At 40.4% G+C, this 17,392-nt stretch overlaps 1 protein-coding gene across 1 annotated transcript; it reads right to left on the bottom strand.

The window, feature by feature from the left end:
- Positions 1 to 6,521: 6,521 nt before the first annotated feature.
- Positions 6,522 to 17,003, bottom strand: LOC104083948 (contactin-3-like; the record flags this gene model as incomplete). The annotated part of the gene is made up of 10 exons (XM_009587622.1): positions 6,522 to 6,622; positions 7,209 to 7,377; positions 9,246 to 9,358; positions 12,641 to 12,827; positions 13,431 to 13,546; positions 13,726 to 13,960; positions 14,827 to 14,897; positions 15,664 to 15,813; positions 15,915 to 16,073; positions 16,868 to 17,003. Coding segments are annotated over 10 exons (1,437 nt in total), but the record flags the coding sequence as incomplete, so codon positions are not given.
- Between the last annotated feature and the right edge of the window lie 389 nt (positions 17,004 to 17,392).

Genomic DNA, 17,392 nt, shown 5'->3' with positions numbered 1-17,392 from the left:
TTGAAGTCCCTGCCTCGGTGTGCTGTAACTCTGCGGCAGGGTCGGGGGACCACCAAGGCCCCTCGAGTCCCGGAGCAGGAGATGCTGCGTTGAGCGCTCGGGGAGAGCGGGGAGTCGCTGCGGAGCACAGCTGCCAGTCGCTCTCATTCAAAGGAAGCATTTTTGTTTGCATTTTTATTAACGGCCAGATGGTTTGTAGCTGGTTTTGGGTCCCACCTTTGACCAAGGCATGCAAACCCTCCCCTTGTGCTGCCGGAGGATTCCAGTCCTGCACCCTCAGCTGGCAATGGCAGGGGGAGCGACTCAGTGTCCCTTCTCCTCTTGCGGCTGGGTCATTCTGCATCCCGAGGAGCGCCGGATTTGGGAGGCTGGAGGCCGAGCGGGCAGCATGGAGCTGGACTCTCTCGAAAGTTGCTCTTTCTTGATGGGCTATTCTGGGATGTCCCCCTGTCCTGGGAATTGCTTTGAGTATAAATTACCATGGGCTGAATTAATGAACATCTTGAAGTTGCATCCTTTCTGTTGGCTCCTAACAAGATGCTTTTGATTCTTCCTTTTTCAGCATTTGCCAATGCCTTGATGTTCTCCCACCCAAAGGGAATTCATCGCCGAGATGGAATGAAGAGCACAGCACAGAGAGCAGGCGTGGTCCAGACCTCACAGGACTAATTATGATCTTAAAAGGTAAGAAAATAATCTTAGGTACATCGGGAAGAAAGTGTCTTAGTAATGCTACGTATGGTTACTGGCATGTCTCCTGTATTTGTGCATTTTTTAAAAAAAAAAAAAAAGAGGCTTTCAAAGATACTTCTTGGCCTCAAAAAGATCAGCAAGGAGCTCAAGAAAAGAAATTTAATACTAAATGAGTTTATCAAGTTTTCTTGACCCTTAGAGATAGGAAAAAACAAAGCAAAGATGCACATGAAGGTCTTGTGAAATTCTTAGACTAAACCACTCTCATGCACAAACTGAAGAGTCTCAAAACAGAGAGAGCTCAAAACCAAAGCAAATGAAGAGCATGGTATGAATTACAGTAAGTGCCATCGCAGACACTGCAACATGGCAGTTAAAGCTGATGAAGAGGACCCATGAAAGGAAAGGCAAGTGTCTGTTTATGGAAATATTGGACTGTTGGGGAGGGGAACTTTTTGATGCACCTAACCAGAGGCAGGACAGAGGGAGAGGACTGGCAATACACAGCCACTGTCAGCGAGAGGAAAACATGAAAATAGTCTCAAAATTGATGACAGGCTAGGGTTATTTTAGTCTGCCAACTATCTGTATTTGTGGAAAGTGCACTTATGCGCAGACACACACTTGTACTCCGAGGATATCTCCTAGAGATAGCCATATTCCTCTGGCAAAGATGAGACGCTACCTGCTACCCAGCTCGCACCCGCTGCGCTGGCTGCGGATATTAGAAGAAAGGTGCGGTAGCGGAGCAGTTCCCAGCTGCGAGGCGGGACGGCGGCTGCGCGGCTCCCGGGGGGACCGAAGCTCTGTCCTGGGGAGGATGCCCTCCGCCAAGGGCAGCCGGGGGGGACGCGCCGGTCTCTGGGAGGGCTGCCAAGGGACGTCTGTCTGCGTCTCCTCGTCCTGCGGCCAGCGCTTTGACGGGGTGGTAGTGAGCAACCCCACTGATGCTAACGAGATGTCCACATCCTGAGTTGACCTTGGGAAAGACTTCCAAGCCGAAGGCGAGACATTAGTAGCACCTCTGAGAAACAGCTCCCGTACGCGCAGGGTGCAGGCAGGCTCTCCTTGCTGAGGCTGTTGAAATAGATCTTAAGCTTGGAAAAAGACAAATGTCTGTCCTTTTTTATAGGCTGTACAGCCCGCTTCCCGGTGAGACCCAAGCTGTACGCACACCAGGGAGGCGGCTATGAACTGCGAAAAGTCTTCGCAGAAAAGCTCTTTTCTAAGAGGGTAAGACTGATAGCTAAAGATACAGTTAAGTGGTGTACCATCTCCCCCCATCATGTTGCAGCTTGCACTATGTATGCATCAGATTTAAAGAAAAGTAGTGGCTCTTTTTATCAAGCAGGCTTGATAAAACAACAGTAACGTACATTCAGTTATATCTCTGCTAAACATATCCTTTTTTATTGCTTTTCAGGAGTTCAAAGCATTAGCATAAAACAATCGAGGAGGTTGTTTTTCCTAAGAGAGCGAGTGCCTGTTTACAAACTCATTTTATTTTCACAATATTCCATTGTTATTTATTTCAGACAGAAAGCTGTCAGATTAATGCACTCCCTCATGCAAGACAGCTTGCTTTATTGCCTGTTATTAAGACATAACATATATAACCTGACAGGCACTGCCCACGTCTGCATTCCACCAGTGAAAGGCAAATTAAGTAGAAAATGGAGGTCTCCGATATTTCTAAGGCTAAAGTGGTATTAGTTTTTAACTCATTTTGTATTCATAGAGGATCCTGCATGTTTGCAACATATCCGACAGAGTAAACTGTCCAAAGAAAGGAGGTTTTTTTTTAATTCTTACACCATCTATCTATGAGAAATTCAGACTTCAGAAGCACAGGAGTCATCATCAAGTCGCCTCATATAAACAGTTGTCAGGAAAGAATGAAGAAAACCACATTTCTCAGGTGGCACAAGAAAGCCTTTAGAAAGCAAAGCTTGGGGGAATCGCCATGCAGGGTGAGAAACTTTAAACCCACGCATAAAATAACCCAACAAACAGCCCTCACCCTCCAGACCTCCAAATCCCAAACCACAGCACTCCTATCGCCTCCCGTACCGGCTTCCAGCAAAAGCGGTTTCAGAGGAGGCGCACGCAGTTGCAAACATTGATTTTAAGCTCTCTCAAATTCCTTTTTCTTTGGTGTGCGTATCCAGCTGGTGGGAGGACTCTCGTATCCTTTCTCCTTTTCACAATGACAGTTTGAGTCATTGTCCAAAAAAACCCCAACGAGTCGCTCAGATTTGTGTTGTAATGACAGTTTGAGTCATTGTCCAAAAAAATCCCAACGAGTCGTTCAGATTTGTGTTGCGCTAAGAGTTTCCAGAGAAACCCCTTGGAAGTCTCCGTGGTGATGCCGCTGCCGGCGCTTGCCCTCCTTGCAGCACCCCCCTCTCACCCTAAGAGCCGTAGGGAGCCGGAGAAAGGCCTGGCTCGTCCCTCCGGGGGTTCGCCTTCCCCGCTCCCCCCTGCTCCTCCTCTGCCTCTGCCCAGCTTTTGGCTTTGCTTTTTGTAACCTTCAGCGTTTCTGAACAGCTTGGAGGAGTTCAGCTACATTTTCGGGTATGGCATTAAAAAACATACACTTTACTATAGCATTTGTCTAAAAACTATGACTCAAGCCTACTATTGTGTCTTACTGGATTTCAAATAATAGCAATTGTGACAAAGTGCTGGCTATTTTTGGTGCGAGTACAAGTAAAAGTGGAATGGCAGAAATACCTTCCCCACCACCCGCAGTTCCAGTCATACAAGCAATGTTATTCACATTTTTCATTATCATTGAGGTTTTTTTCTATCTTTTTGTTTTTCTCCCCAGGACTGAATTGATAAACTTGGTTAGTCGCGGAAGCTGCTCTGGAAAAGCCTGCAAGAGGTAGGCTGGCACAGGGACCTTATCCTTTTACTGGCTCTTCACCTTTTCCTTCTATACTTTCCCAGTAACAACTTACTTTTTTCCAACTCTCCCTGGAGATTCAAGTCAGTTTTATTACAGCAAATAAACATTAATATTAACTGAATTAACAGGAGATGAGGAACAGAGGTCAGTTTAAAGGAAGACTAATCTGAACACTGGGGGCAACACAGAGCAAGGCACATGTCCTACAACCGTCCAAAAGGGAAAACCTGACAGTCTTGCCTCTTGCGTGTATGTGTTGGGATTGTTTTTAACCCTTACTGCAGCATCTGGATCAGTGCCCTATTAACGTAGGTAGAAGCCATGCTTTAAAAGCTTAAAATATATAGCTGTGTTTTGTCTGTGTTCCCAGTAGAAGTTTTTAGTGCTAGAAAGTCTCTGGCTTTATGGGAAGCTGCAGTACGTAAGGAATAAGCAATTTGCAGGGGAGAACAGGCCATGCAATTTAATGCTAAATAGTGATACACTAAATAAATTATTATAAAGAACTAACTCTTCTTCAGTATAATTACTTCCCCCCCCCGCCTTTAGAGGAGAGGATTGGATAGAGGGGAAACCAAGCCAGGGAAAGGGAGGTGGCTTTTTGTCTGTTGTGCTGCAAACCTGTGGGCAGAGGTAGAGCTCAGAAGCTCGAGCTGAGCCTTGGGCCCCTGCCCCGTGCATGTCCGACTCCTCCGCAGCAAGACCAGGACGTATTTATGCCCGTACTCCCCGCTGCTGCCTTGCTTTCTGTAGAAATAGGCCTGGGTCTATGTGTTAGGATTTTAGTCTTAGGGCAGCAAAGCTATTGCGAGGGAAACCACTCCTGTCCTGCCAAGAAGTGCCAGTTAGCAGAAATACAATGAAGAACACAGACAAGGATTTTTAGATGCAGTAAATCCCTGTGTGTGCAAATATATAATATGGACAAGCAATACTACTTTGAAATATTCTAGTATCCCTCAATGTAATAAATATTTTATTAGAGTAATAGAAAAAAATGCATACAGATAACCATAGGATACACACACAACTGGAAGTTTAAGGATAAATTTCAAACTTTTCAATATGAAACAAGGTACTCTGTACATATCTCATGGAGATATATAACTAGAAATTAAATAATACAATGTAATCGCATGAAAATGGCAATACAGGAACATGGACTAGAATTCTGTGAAACAAGAATAGAAAGAGTCACCCTTTGCATGAAACGTAACTATATACTTACTAGGAACACCTGTTTTTCCATCTCCCACCCGCCCCCCCATTTGCAAGTGTCTGAAAACATCACTGGTTAGCCACATTGAAAAGCAACTAGCCATTTATAACTATATATGTACAGTATATACAGATCTTGCTTACTTCAACAGTTAGCACATATTTTCATCTGGATGTGATACTGATAAGGTAATTTGCTATCTGAATGCATATCGAGGTGTGGTTTTTTTTTCCTACAGTGCTACCGAAATTTCATTAATCCTGGTTCTCTCCCTTTATAGTTCTGTTGTTGTAATAATACTGTGAGATTAAAAAAAGAAGTCTTTAAAAGGATATGCTTTATGTCACATGAACACTTGCTCTACCATGTATGTAGGCAGCCCTCTAAAAGGTGTCTAAAAGGCTGATTTGACTAAAGTCACAACTATAGAAGTCAAATGTACCAGGTTTAACGTATCTTTAATATATTGCTATGAAAGAAAGCATAGATTTCTCTATAATAGCAAGCTTGAAGTGTCTTTGTGTAATTTTTTTATTATAACCTATAATATTGCCATAAATTTACCAGAATCGTATGACAGTAATGGGGTGCATTAGAGTGCCAGACCAGGTGAAATAGTTTTGAATTGGTTGAAGAGCAGCAGGAAGGAGAGTTATGAATGTAACACTGAGTTAAGGATGCGTTTACAGTGCAGTAGACAAAAAAAGCAAGATAATTTGGGGCTGCATATTTGGAAGCACCACATCACAAGGTAGGGAGGTGGTAGTAGTCCCTTTTCGTAAGGCCAAGGTGCAACTGCATTTCAATAATGCTTACAACCGGGCACTTTTGTTAGTGAAACACACTGACAGGAGTTCAGAGGAGGGCAATAAAAATGATCCTGAAGGTGGGAGAATTTGGCTCCCACTGTAAAGAACCTGGTTAAGAAATACAAGGTGGGGATATAAGGAAATTAACTTCAAAATCTACTGATGGAGAGGAAGGTTAGGTGATGGAAAAGGTACTTAAACGTACGCTGCGATAAAACAGAGAGCCTTCTTTGAAACATGGCTGTGAAATCATTTCTTAAGAGTAGTAGTGGAAGTCCTGCCTCTTGGACACCCCAACGTGGACTGGGCAAAACTAACGTCTATACTGTGACTTTTCTCTGCTTTCCAGCTTTGATATCTTGCTAGATTTAGAATAGCTTAGGTAAAGGGCAGGAAGAAGACAGATCCAAACCTACTGGATTATGGCACTGTCTTAAGAACGGCTGCTTGGTTGACATGTTACCATCCGATTGAAACGCCATGTCTCTGATTTCATCTTTCGTATGTAGAATGATGTTATCGCAACAATGCAGAACATACCCAAAACAATTCAGTGCCACTGCAAAAATGGAGTTTCTCACTGAGCTAAACTCTTCCTCGTAACTCTGATCTTAGTGCCATTGCTCTCCCTCTCTCTTACATTGTATCTGAAGTATGTAATATGTAAACTCCTTTGGTTCAAGTATTAAGGCATTTTAGATTCCTTTCTAAAGGATTTGCTAAACTTTACATGATATTTTTACTTCAGCCTACAGTGAAATATAAAGAATTTAAAAACACATCAGAATAGAAGAAAAACATGCATTAACCACTGCAGTTTTTTTTAAAAAAGCACTTTTCTGTAGTAACAGATTCTTTTTTTTTTTCCTCAGCAAATGAAAATGTATCATCACAACACTGAATTAAGAGTCAAGGAAAATATTGTTGGTAAGAAGCTGGATACACTGAAGATGTTCAAGACTGATGGACCAGAACCTCTTGCATCCATACCTGTGACAAATGAAAAAGGTCAGGATTAAATGAAAGCATGAGCATCTGCTGTGCCAAATTATACTCTTCCTAGATGCTAAGCAAAAATTATTGTGAACTTTTATTTCTGACAAGCAATAAAAAGTTACAAAAATACAGTAAATATTTTAAAACATTAGAAATACCTTGCAAAATGCTGAAACTGTACAAATGGTCTTTACTTTCAAGGTGATAATAAAAAAAAGGAGAAAAAGTAAAAAACCCTAACATTATTAATATCAATTTACATGGTAATTTACCAGTTCAATAGAACGAAGTTTGTCATGCGTAAGGGCACGAAGACTGTTAATTGCTTTTCTTTTTATTACCTTATTACCATACAACATACAAGTATTAACTCTTTTTTTCTCCCCACCAATAAGGACTCAATTCCTGCAAAGACAAGCTGTGACAACTGCTGGGTGTCAACTGCATTTTTAGTAATGATTCACTACACCAAGGCAGAGACAGGTCTCTATACCGTGCCTGGTATAAAGGAGGTTCTGGTATTGGCTGGGGACCCTATATAAGCACGTGACAAAGTAATAGTGATTCAGCTTCAACCTACTAGCTAGTCTGGGAATCAGGATCTGATCACTGCTAGGGCCATCTCCGCCATCGGTTGTTGCTTTTACTTCTATAATGTAATCGTCATTAAACTGGAGCAAAAGTTCAGCTGTTGTCTTGTCCGTGTTCAGCACGTTCATGTCGGTCTGACTGCTGGTCCGGTACAAAACCTGCAAGACCAGCAAAGAGCTGTGGTGCGTCACTTCTTCCACCAGGACCTGCCCTGCAATTTTTACGTGTGTTTCTTAGAAACGAGGTTTCAGTCTTTAAACGGATGGGATGAGCGAAAAGATCTGATTTTTGGTTAATATTCTAGGGCAGAACTATATTTAAAGAAAGAAGGTAACATCAATCAAGCTCTTTTATTCCAGCTTTAATCTAAAATGGCACCATGTATAATGATAACAAATGAATAATATATTCTGTTGAGTGTCTTAATAATATATTGTTCTATAAATTATCCCACCATTTGGAATCTGTCATTATCTAGATCAGCTTCTTGTGCCAATATGTAGTTTGGGAAGGAGAGAACTAATCAAAATTACAGACTACGTTGGAAGATGTTCTGCAAGTGCTTAGTGATTGTTCTGTCGTGAAACTTAACTGCGTTCGGCGTCCTATGTTTTAGAGAATGGGAGCTACACCTGAATGTCACAGCCCGCTGCTCAATATGGTCAGGCAAGAGAGAGGGATTTAAGAGCAACATCGGCTCTCTTCTGTCCTGAAGGCTCGATGAGCCCAAAGAGTCCCTAGTGCCAGTGGCAAGGCTAGGCATAGAGAGGTATGTCCTGGCAGCATTTAAAAAATGTGGATCCAGTGCATTTACCTGGCAGAGCTTCATAAATTTGACAAGCAGGTAAGCTTGGGAGTTTCCCAGTGCAAAAACCAGCAATTGCAACTCTCCCAAAATAACGGCAATAATGATGAAATGGAAAAAAACGCAAGGCCACTGGGATTACAGAGATGCTGCCACCCTCGAGACATGCTCCCTAATGCCCATGCCTTGCTATAAATTGCTCTCGGAGGCACACAGCTGCATGGCTCACTTCCACAGCGACCGCTGCTCTGGTGTTTTCAATGTCATTTGTTGGCTCTTCTCTTCCTGGCAAACCAATTCTAGTTAACTGCATTGCCCTTGCCTTTTGGGATAAAAACAACCCCCTAAGTGCTTTACTTCCGTAAAATTAACCAGCATTATCAAAATTCAGCTTATCTTTGTGTACTTAGCGATGTTCGTTATCCATAGGGGAACCTGAGATCGTTGTGGGAGAGAGAGTATGTGGTTTGAAACTCTACATGCTATGTTTTTGGGTCAGCTACTTTCTATGGAACTAGGTGGCTTAGCTAAGCTGTAAACAGGTATTTCTTGCCAATACAACTCAGAACACTGCATAGTCAGATCGTCAGCATAAATCTTTTATGCAGGATGTGGGATCCAGCTCATCAAGAACATCCTCAGCTATTCTCTTAAACATACTTAAGATATATGACATATTTAAATGCCTGTACATTTGTGCGCTGATCAGATTTAGAGTAGATGTAGCAATGTAATTTCTATCAAGACAATGGGCATGTCCCACAGTAGGTAAGAAGAAAAAGGTTTAAAAGTATCAGTTTGATATATGTGGTACTAATAAATATATCTGGCCAGCAATGGAAACTATACCCATCAGCTAAATCTTGGATTATATGTTATGCATTTGGATAAGTGTTATATATTTATAGTTAAGTGTTATACATGTTATAACATCCAAGTGTTATACATTGGAATAAGTGGGATCCCAAGAGCTGGCAGCAATGCCTGCAGCTCCTGGCTTTGTTTGCACGAGGAGGAGGCATTTAGTGTACCATTAATGGTAAAAGGACCACAGTTTATGAGACATTGTTAGAACGTGATTTAAATCTATAAAAAGGAGACGCTACTGAAATAGTTTAGATGTGGTACTGTGCATCCTCGGAACTTACTGCCTTGCAAATAGACAAGAAAAAGCAAACTGTGGATTGCTTTCAGATATTTTTCTGGTCTGTTTTCACTTACCTTATATCCAGTCACCTCGGACTCGTTCTCCATAGCTCTTACTTCCTCCCAGCTGAGGATTACTCTGGAGTCGGTGACATTCCACGTAACGTTTCCTGGCGGTTGACTGGGTGCTTCAAATACATAATAAAAGCATAACTTTAATTTAATTGGCATTAGTGATTTATTCTACGGTAGGAAATAATTGTTCAGGTAATTGACTGTCATTGCATGTCGGATGCAAAAGCAACTCCAATGCAGCCTCGTCATTTGTACATTTTATGGTTCAGAGACTAAATTGGAAAAACAGAAGGAAGGAAAAATAGTATGGCCCATAAATGTTGTTTCTGAAGTTGCATTATCTGTTGATGGTCCTTCGTGAAATACAGCCAAACAAAAACGTATGTCTTAGGACGTGGGTGATCAATTAGAACAAACCCTAATGAAACTGATAACGGTAACAGACAATTTCTAGTTCTAGTACGTTGCCAAGAATAAGCAAGTACTTCGCAATAGATTATTTGTTAGACAAATTTAGTCTTAGTGAATATTCAAATCTGCACACTATGCTGATTTACTTTAATGTGTTTGTAATTTAAAAATATTTGACAGATTTTTTTGTTCTTCTTTTAACTCGAGGCGTGATTTTGAAGTGCAGTCTGTGCCACTTCAGTATCTGCAGTTGGAGCAACAGTGGGCTTCGGCCAAGGAAATCTATTGGGTTTTTTTTGTTCATTAACAATCTGAGACGCTTATTTTCAAAAGGAGTAGTCTGCTTTTGGCTGTACGCTTTACTGTATCTTGAAATTGCCAAGCTTTCAGGGAAGGCGAAGGTAAGTACAAACCTCTTAAGATGCCTCAAGTTGGTTTCCCAGAAAATGGGTCATGCACTGACACAATCAATGATTAAAATCTTTTCTAAATGTGTTAAGGAAAACAATTTACTGTTGCTGTCACCTAGTGGAGGCAACTGCTGCTTAGGTGGACCGCGCTATGCTGTGATGCTGAAGGTTCCAATATTAAACACTGACAGTGGTGTTAAGCGCTCCTATGCTTACGGAGTTGTTTTCCCTCCTTTTTTTCCCCTCTTTTATTTTTAAACTCTTTCACACAGGTAGCTCCCTACCTTCTTTCCGTGAGCAGTCAGATCAAAACCCACCTGATTATGCTTCTTAACACAAAGTAGACACAAAAATGTAAGAGCAAGACTTCAAAGAATTATTCTAAAGTCAAACCACCACTCCCAGGTATTTCTTCTGCAGTATTTGCCTTGTTCTATATACTAAATAGGATTTAACCTGATGCACTATTAGCCACTTTTTGTAAATGTAAGAGGAGATCGTTTTACTCCTGAGAATTAAATATTACAGCATATGGGAATAGTTTTCACACTGAGATATTACAGCTGAATTTCAAAAGAAATGAGTCATTCTTTTAAATCCACAACAAAATATTAAATGAGACATCTGAAAAAATGAAGAGTAATTATATATAAAAACTGTAAGCCTCTATCTACCACTTGACTTACGGAAGTGATTCAGATACCAAAATCTCCAGTAATCTTCAGTGTTCAGAACTGCAGAACTTGATTTGTAATAGGTCAGTTCCTGAACCACCACATCACACAAGCACGTGTCCAGTGCTAAGTGTGCAAACAGCTACACCAATTTCTCTGAGACTCCTCAGATGTTTGAAGTTGATCAGATACACTAGTACTTCTTTGAATTACAACCGATGGACAGAACATTTGGTTGTATTTTAAGACTTTCTAAATATGAAATAATTGTAACATCTTACCTTATAAACTTGGGCAAGTCTTTGCCAGTTACTTGCCATTTTATATAGCAATATTTTATGAAACAAAACTACACATGTTATTTTTGGGCTATGAACATGAATATTTCAAATATAAAAGCAAAGATACTTTAATGGTCAAAGACGAAGACTGAATTTTCAATCTTGAAATATACTGCCAACTGAACTTTTAAGTATTTGTGTTTCTCGATACAGCTAATAGCTACTACGAAGTATCTTGTAGGTCACATGGGTGAATGTAAATGCAACGTGCACAGAAATCCTTCTCAGTGAAAAACACATCAATCACAAATATTCAAGTTAAGGTAGAAATTGGCATCGATTAAAAATCACACATTTGAATGAAAAATCGGCAGCAGTACAGAGAATTATTTTGTCTTAGTCAATTCAACTAGTAGTTAGCAAAACCCTTCAGATTGACATCGTACTGTACTGCAATGTTTTTGCTCTCTTTATTCACCAGCAAGCTACACGGACATAATGCAACTCATTTTTCTTTTTAATTATTCCAAATAGCAGCAATCTTGCCTAAGGGCCTGATCCAGATCTTGTTCAAATCAGTGGCATCAGGTGCTTGTCCAGTTCTCATTCACACATCCCAAAGGCAGGTGGTCACTAAAAAAAAGGACTGAAAAAATCACTAAGCTGACCAGGCTGGCACAACCTCTAGTGAGCAGCCAGTAGCCACAAAGATAATTAATTGGAGCGAACTATTCATCACGTCAGGTACAGGCTACAGGCAGCGAGTTCATTCATATCAGCCAATTCACAGTAACTATGCATATAATGTATTAAAACTCTCACAAATATAAGTTAATCTGAGTTGGTTTAGTCCTCAGTGAAAGTGACACTCATTTTTGCATATAATAATTTCTGATAAACTAGCTTATTTCATAATATTGATGATGCGACTACTTTTGGTAGAAGGATGTTAATGACTATTCCAGGGAATTTGACCTTTCAGACAGATTTAATTGTACATGCTTGCGAGTCTGACAGAAATACGTCAAGATTGATGACCCTGATTCTGAGTTGTATTACAATCTCTTGCATACTAAAAATATTTCCATTTGTAGAAAAATTAGTGCAGCCTTTCACAATCTGTTCTCCAGCTTAATTTCTCCTTTTTAATAGTAAAGTGGCCTCTTGTGCAATTTGTTCAAGGGGAAACAATGGACATGAAGGATTGTTTTGCACGAATTGTGTGAGGATCATTGAATTTCAAAAGCCATGCCCTAGAGAACTTATAAATATGTTATAAAACCCTGAAAAATTCAACAAGTCTCTGTTTTTTTCCTTCCAAATAACAGAGATTTTTCTTTTAAAATTCTTCCAGTCACTAGGAAGAATAATACAGATTCTATGCAGAAATTACATATCTCACTTCAGCTCCACTGGCATAGCTGAGTTTTACTTACTCATCCTGCTAAAGTCGCAGAGGGTAGAAAATGGAAGATTTAATTGTGTAACTCCCCTCATCTGTATGAAAACTTAGGTCACTTACGCATATTGTGATTCCCCGTAACGCGCCTATCTTTCATTTCCCTGCAAGTGCTAACACGCCACTATGTCTCTCCCCACTTTAAATTCAAGATACTTACGTGTCTTTTTTGTGGTAGCATTTACCGTGGCACTAAAGGGACCTGCTCCAGCACTGTTATAGGCACGGACAGCTGTGTAGTATGCTAAGTTGCTCTTCAAACCTGTTATTCTTATCGATGTCTCATTCCCTGCAGCTTTTACTCTGTTTGAAGATTCTTCTTTTCCACCATTATTCCAGTACCTAACCTAGTAGATACAAAACAAAACCATTTAAAATCTTGCATGGAATGGACTGTTCACCCACAGCATTGCATTTGACTCCTTTAAGTGCATTTTTTTTTTTCCTCAGCTGAAAAAGGTAGAAATACATTAAAATTTCAAAAATATGTTTACTGTGTAAAAAAAAATTCTTATCCATCTGCTTTTCATGCTTGCAGCTCTTTTTAGTGTGATTGTAGGAAAAAGGAAACTGAAATAGTACATCTTCCTTGAATTAAAAAATGACAAGAGGAAAACCATTACTACATCTAAAAACTAAACAAGTTAAGCTCAGAAAACTGTGCCTTACAAAGTAGTTTCTTTGGAAGTAAATGTAATTCTGAAAAAACGTCAGTTTGAAAATACTGTTAGACTGTTAAACACATGACTGTCAGCACAGGAAGCTAAATATAATTTCGTGTTCTTTGTTTCCCAAGATACTTAGAAGAAAATGTCCTTCTTCGGGGTGTAGGTGGGGCAGGAAGAAAGCAAGATACGTGGTAATCTTTTGTAAGTTTGTGCTGCTGTCCTGCAGCCTGCATGACCCCTTTGGCTCATGGCCCTTTGGGAGTGTATTTTAAATGAGCTTACCTCGTAGCCCAGTAACCTTCCACTGCTCATCTTCCAGGGAATGGCTGTCCAGGAGACCTCGATGACCGAGGACGACAGACTCGTCGCAGATACCCCGGAGGGTGCTATGCCAGGCTCTGTATGCGGAAATCAATAAATGAGAGATGATCAGCAGCGTTGGTGACTGCGGAACTAAACATGCCCATATTCAAAGTGATCTCATTTCTATTAACTGTTGCTATATTCTCTGATGAAACATCTCATGTTAAATATCTGGAGGTAACTCAATCAATCTGGAGATAACTCAGTCACATACCTTCTTCAGCTGAAAAAACTGTGGTTACTGAACTAAATGGCCCTTCTCCTTTATTGTTATAGACACCAACTTTGACTTCATATGGTGAAAAGGGCAAGATGCTTTCATTTCTAAAGACGTATCTTGGGGTGTCAGGAGAGGTGACTACAGTCTGTATCCATGTTGTGGTGCCAAAGGGGCGGAAAGCAACAACATAGCCAAATCCTTCCCCGTTTTGCAATTCTTCAGGGATGGGCTGTGAGAAAAGCAACAGATGACTGAAGGCTGTGATGCTACATACGGCACTGCACACATTTTGCAAGCAGAAGTACCGACAGACTAACGTACATGGGTGTAACCAGGTTCTAGTACTGCATTTGGGATCACTCCATCAGCAAATTAACTCTGGTACAGCAGAGAAAACATGTTCCTTGGAACCTATTTTAAGGTTTGCACTTCAGGAAGAGAGCAACTTTTAGGTATATTTCTTGCTTTCCACTAAGTATACTGGTTAAAGACACTCTTCAGTAAATACAATTTTTTTTCAATTTCACAATCATAGTTCATACAAAATAAACTATTATAGAATCCAATACTACTTTTGTTCAGTGGCTTAACCTTCCTCTGATGTGATTACGATTAGGTAACCACACAGAGTAGTCAATGTTAGTATGTTAACATTTTTTAACTGATTAAAAACGGGCTACATAACATAAAGTAGTATTTGATTGTTTGTACTGGCTAGCACATGCATCCAGAGTTAATGGTAAGAAAGCAAGAACTGCAAATTTGCACTGAAAAGCGCAATTTTTTCGCTCAACCTTTGAGCAATAACCCCTTTCTCTTCCCCTGCCCTCCTGCCCCCTTTTTAGCATAACATTTGTTTGAGAACAGAAACAATCTCAGAGAAACGAACTAGATTTCCTACTGATTGCCATCTAGCGCAGTAACACCTGAAAGCAAAAGAGGGAAGGCAAACGTGGAGAGCTCATATTACAGAATGTTACCGAGCACATATACATCCTAGATGAGAAGCTGCTGCAGCCAGGGAAATTCATCTTTTAGAAGAGTTTGAATGAAAACAATCATTCTCTGAAGAAAATTGCTTGCCAGAAAACTTACATCCCATGTTATGACCAGTTCAGACCTGCTGCCTCCTCCCCCACTGACTTCAGATGGGGGAATTTCGGGAACTGTGAAAAGGAAACGTATAGCTGTCTACACAGTGCAGATACAAGAGACGACATCATACAACGTTAACCTTGCGCGCTGAAGCTAACCCGCTTGTATTCCTATTTCTTTTGCAAATCAAGGCAAATGCTTTTGAGGCAGGGTGGGCAGTCCTGGAGAGCCCCAGCCCCGTCCTGCATTCACTGTGCTCCTTTCCATCGCTGGGGCAGGCTGATGTTTTTTCTGAGCACTTGAACAACCTCACTAGCTCGCAGACTGAACCCTGTATGCTACTGTTTATGAACGCTCTAAAAATTGGAGGCATGCTTTGCTTTTTTAATAGGGCTAACTTATGCAGATATATTGGGCAAGGGCCTTATTCCAAGTAAACTCCTGGGGTTTTAATTGATGTGCTCTTCTGAGCCACGTTTGTTACGTGGACGGTGTACACTGATCAAACACTAGGAATGAAAAAAAAAAAACCTGTCAAAATTAACCTCTTTCCATCCATTAATACCTTCAGACTCTGCAGCACTGCCTGAACTAACAGATTTTGGCATACTAAATAGAGTCTAAATGTATTTAGATGTTTTACTTCTGTGATGTTCAGTAATGCAACACAAACTGTCCCTCAGCTAAATGGAAAAATCATGAACAAACTAGTTACAGGCTTTTATATTTAATGGCAATTCCAAGCTTGTTTGCAAAGAGCCAAGGACATGAATGCTCCTTTTTTTTTGTTAATATTCAGGACTCTTGAATTAAAAACAAATAGAAGAACCCACTAACCTGCCTCTTCAGTTCTTACTTTTTCTGAGGGTAAACTAGGTTCTCCACCTCCTATTTTGTTACTGGCAACTACGCGAAATTCATATTCAACCCAAGGATTTAAATCCACTACTGTGGTTGTGAATGTTTTTCCATCGATCACATCTGGAACTATTAAAAACAAAAAAAAAAAAAGAAAAAAGGAAACTAAGAACATGGTGTCCCTGGTCGAAAACATTTCAACAGAGCCTGTAACAAGAATTGTGTTTTACCTGTTGTAACTCGCTGCCAGCCAACTGAAAAAGGTGTCCTTGCTTGTATGGTGTATGTGGTTACCGGGCTGTGATTATCTGTGCCCTCTTGCCAGGAGATCTGAGCCGTGGTATCAGTTATTTCATCCACTTTCACGTGTTCGGGGGGCCCAGGTGAGCCTAGAAGCAGATTGAAAACATAGGCAGAGTTTTGTAAAGCCAGTACCTTGGCAATCACTAACATAGCAGTATGGATTCCCATTTTATCAGCACTGTGGGAGGAAGAAAACAATTCAGCTTGGAATAAGAACACTTGTAATTATTGTTTTACGTTCACTAAACTTAAGTCTGTTAATCTATTTCTGAAATACTCTGAACCGCAGAACAGATGATAGGGTTTGTTTTGTTTTTTTTTTCCCCAATTTCAGGATCCCTCTATCTTTCCAATGTCTTTCACTTTAGTCTTCAATGTCCTCTTTTAATCTACTAATAATACATCTCTGTAGTCTGCAAATTTGTTACCTACAGCTGTTTTACTGTACATGCACTGTAGCAATTTTTCAGCCCAACATCTGTTCAGCACCCCGAGCAGCAATTCAGTCAGGCAAGCTTTCTGCTGCCTTCTGGAAAATCCTGATTCTGAGCATCCTGGCAAAAATGCTCGTTTTTTTGTCTCATCTGCACCAGCAAAGGGGGTTGAAACTCTCATTCCCTCTCATCAGTGACTTGAAGGACTGTCAGTGAGAAAAGATGTGAAGTCAAGATTTATTATATACTTCAGCTCTTAATTTCTCGGGAAAAATTAAGCTTAATCCAAAAATTGAGCTAAAATTCTCCCTAACTGCAAGGCAAAATCACAGAATTCAAGTCATAGATGAACTGGGTTTTATAATCTACAATATCAGTTGTTTCTGTAATCTACAATACACGAAAGTTAGAAAATATGATTCATGGTAACTGGAGCTGACATTTACCTCGTACGATAAGGTCCGCTGCAGATGCTACGCTATCCACTTCTGTCTTCACCATACAAACATATTTTCCACTATGTTTCAGCTGGATGTTTCTAATCATTAAATCGCCTGCTGCGCTCTGTCGAAATACAAAGTTCTTATTAACATAAATGTACTACCTTGTAATTCAATATTAAGAGTGTATTTGTAAATGGAAAAGAAATCAACCAAAAATGCTGAAGATAAAGTTGCTCAACAGCCTGCAGGATAGCAAGTTGTTACCCATCAGCTGCTCCACGGTAATTGTCTGTTAAGCATTTTCCTAGTAAACATGAGGTAGTGTCCCTCTTTTATGGGAGAAGTAAGCTACAACATGGTGAGCTCGTACTGGGAATGTACCTCCTGACTGCTATTAGGAACCATGAAGAAAGTCAGTGGCCTGTGACCAACCATTTGTCTCAAAGCTTTGAAAAAAGAGAAAAATGTGGTTTCTATGGCCATTAACCAATTTGACTTCTAGACAGAATTTAAAAGTCTAGTTATCAC

Source organism: Fulmarus glacialis, unplaced genomic scaffold (genome assembly GCF_000690835.1).
Source record: "Fulmarus glacialis isolate BGI_N327 unplaced genomic scaffold, ASM69083v1 scaffold33391, whole genome shotgun sequence".
In the NCBI taxonomy this organism is placed as follows: Eukaryota; Metazoa; Chordata; class Aves; order Procellariiformes; family Procellariidae; genus Fulmarus; species Fulmarus glacialis.
The sequence above is the reverse complement of the archived record's forward strand: the minus strand, read 5'-3'. Positions and strand labels throughout refer to the sequence as shown.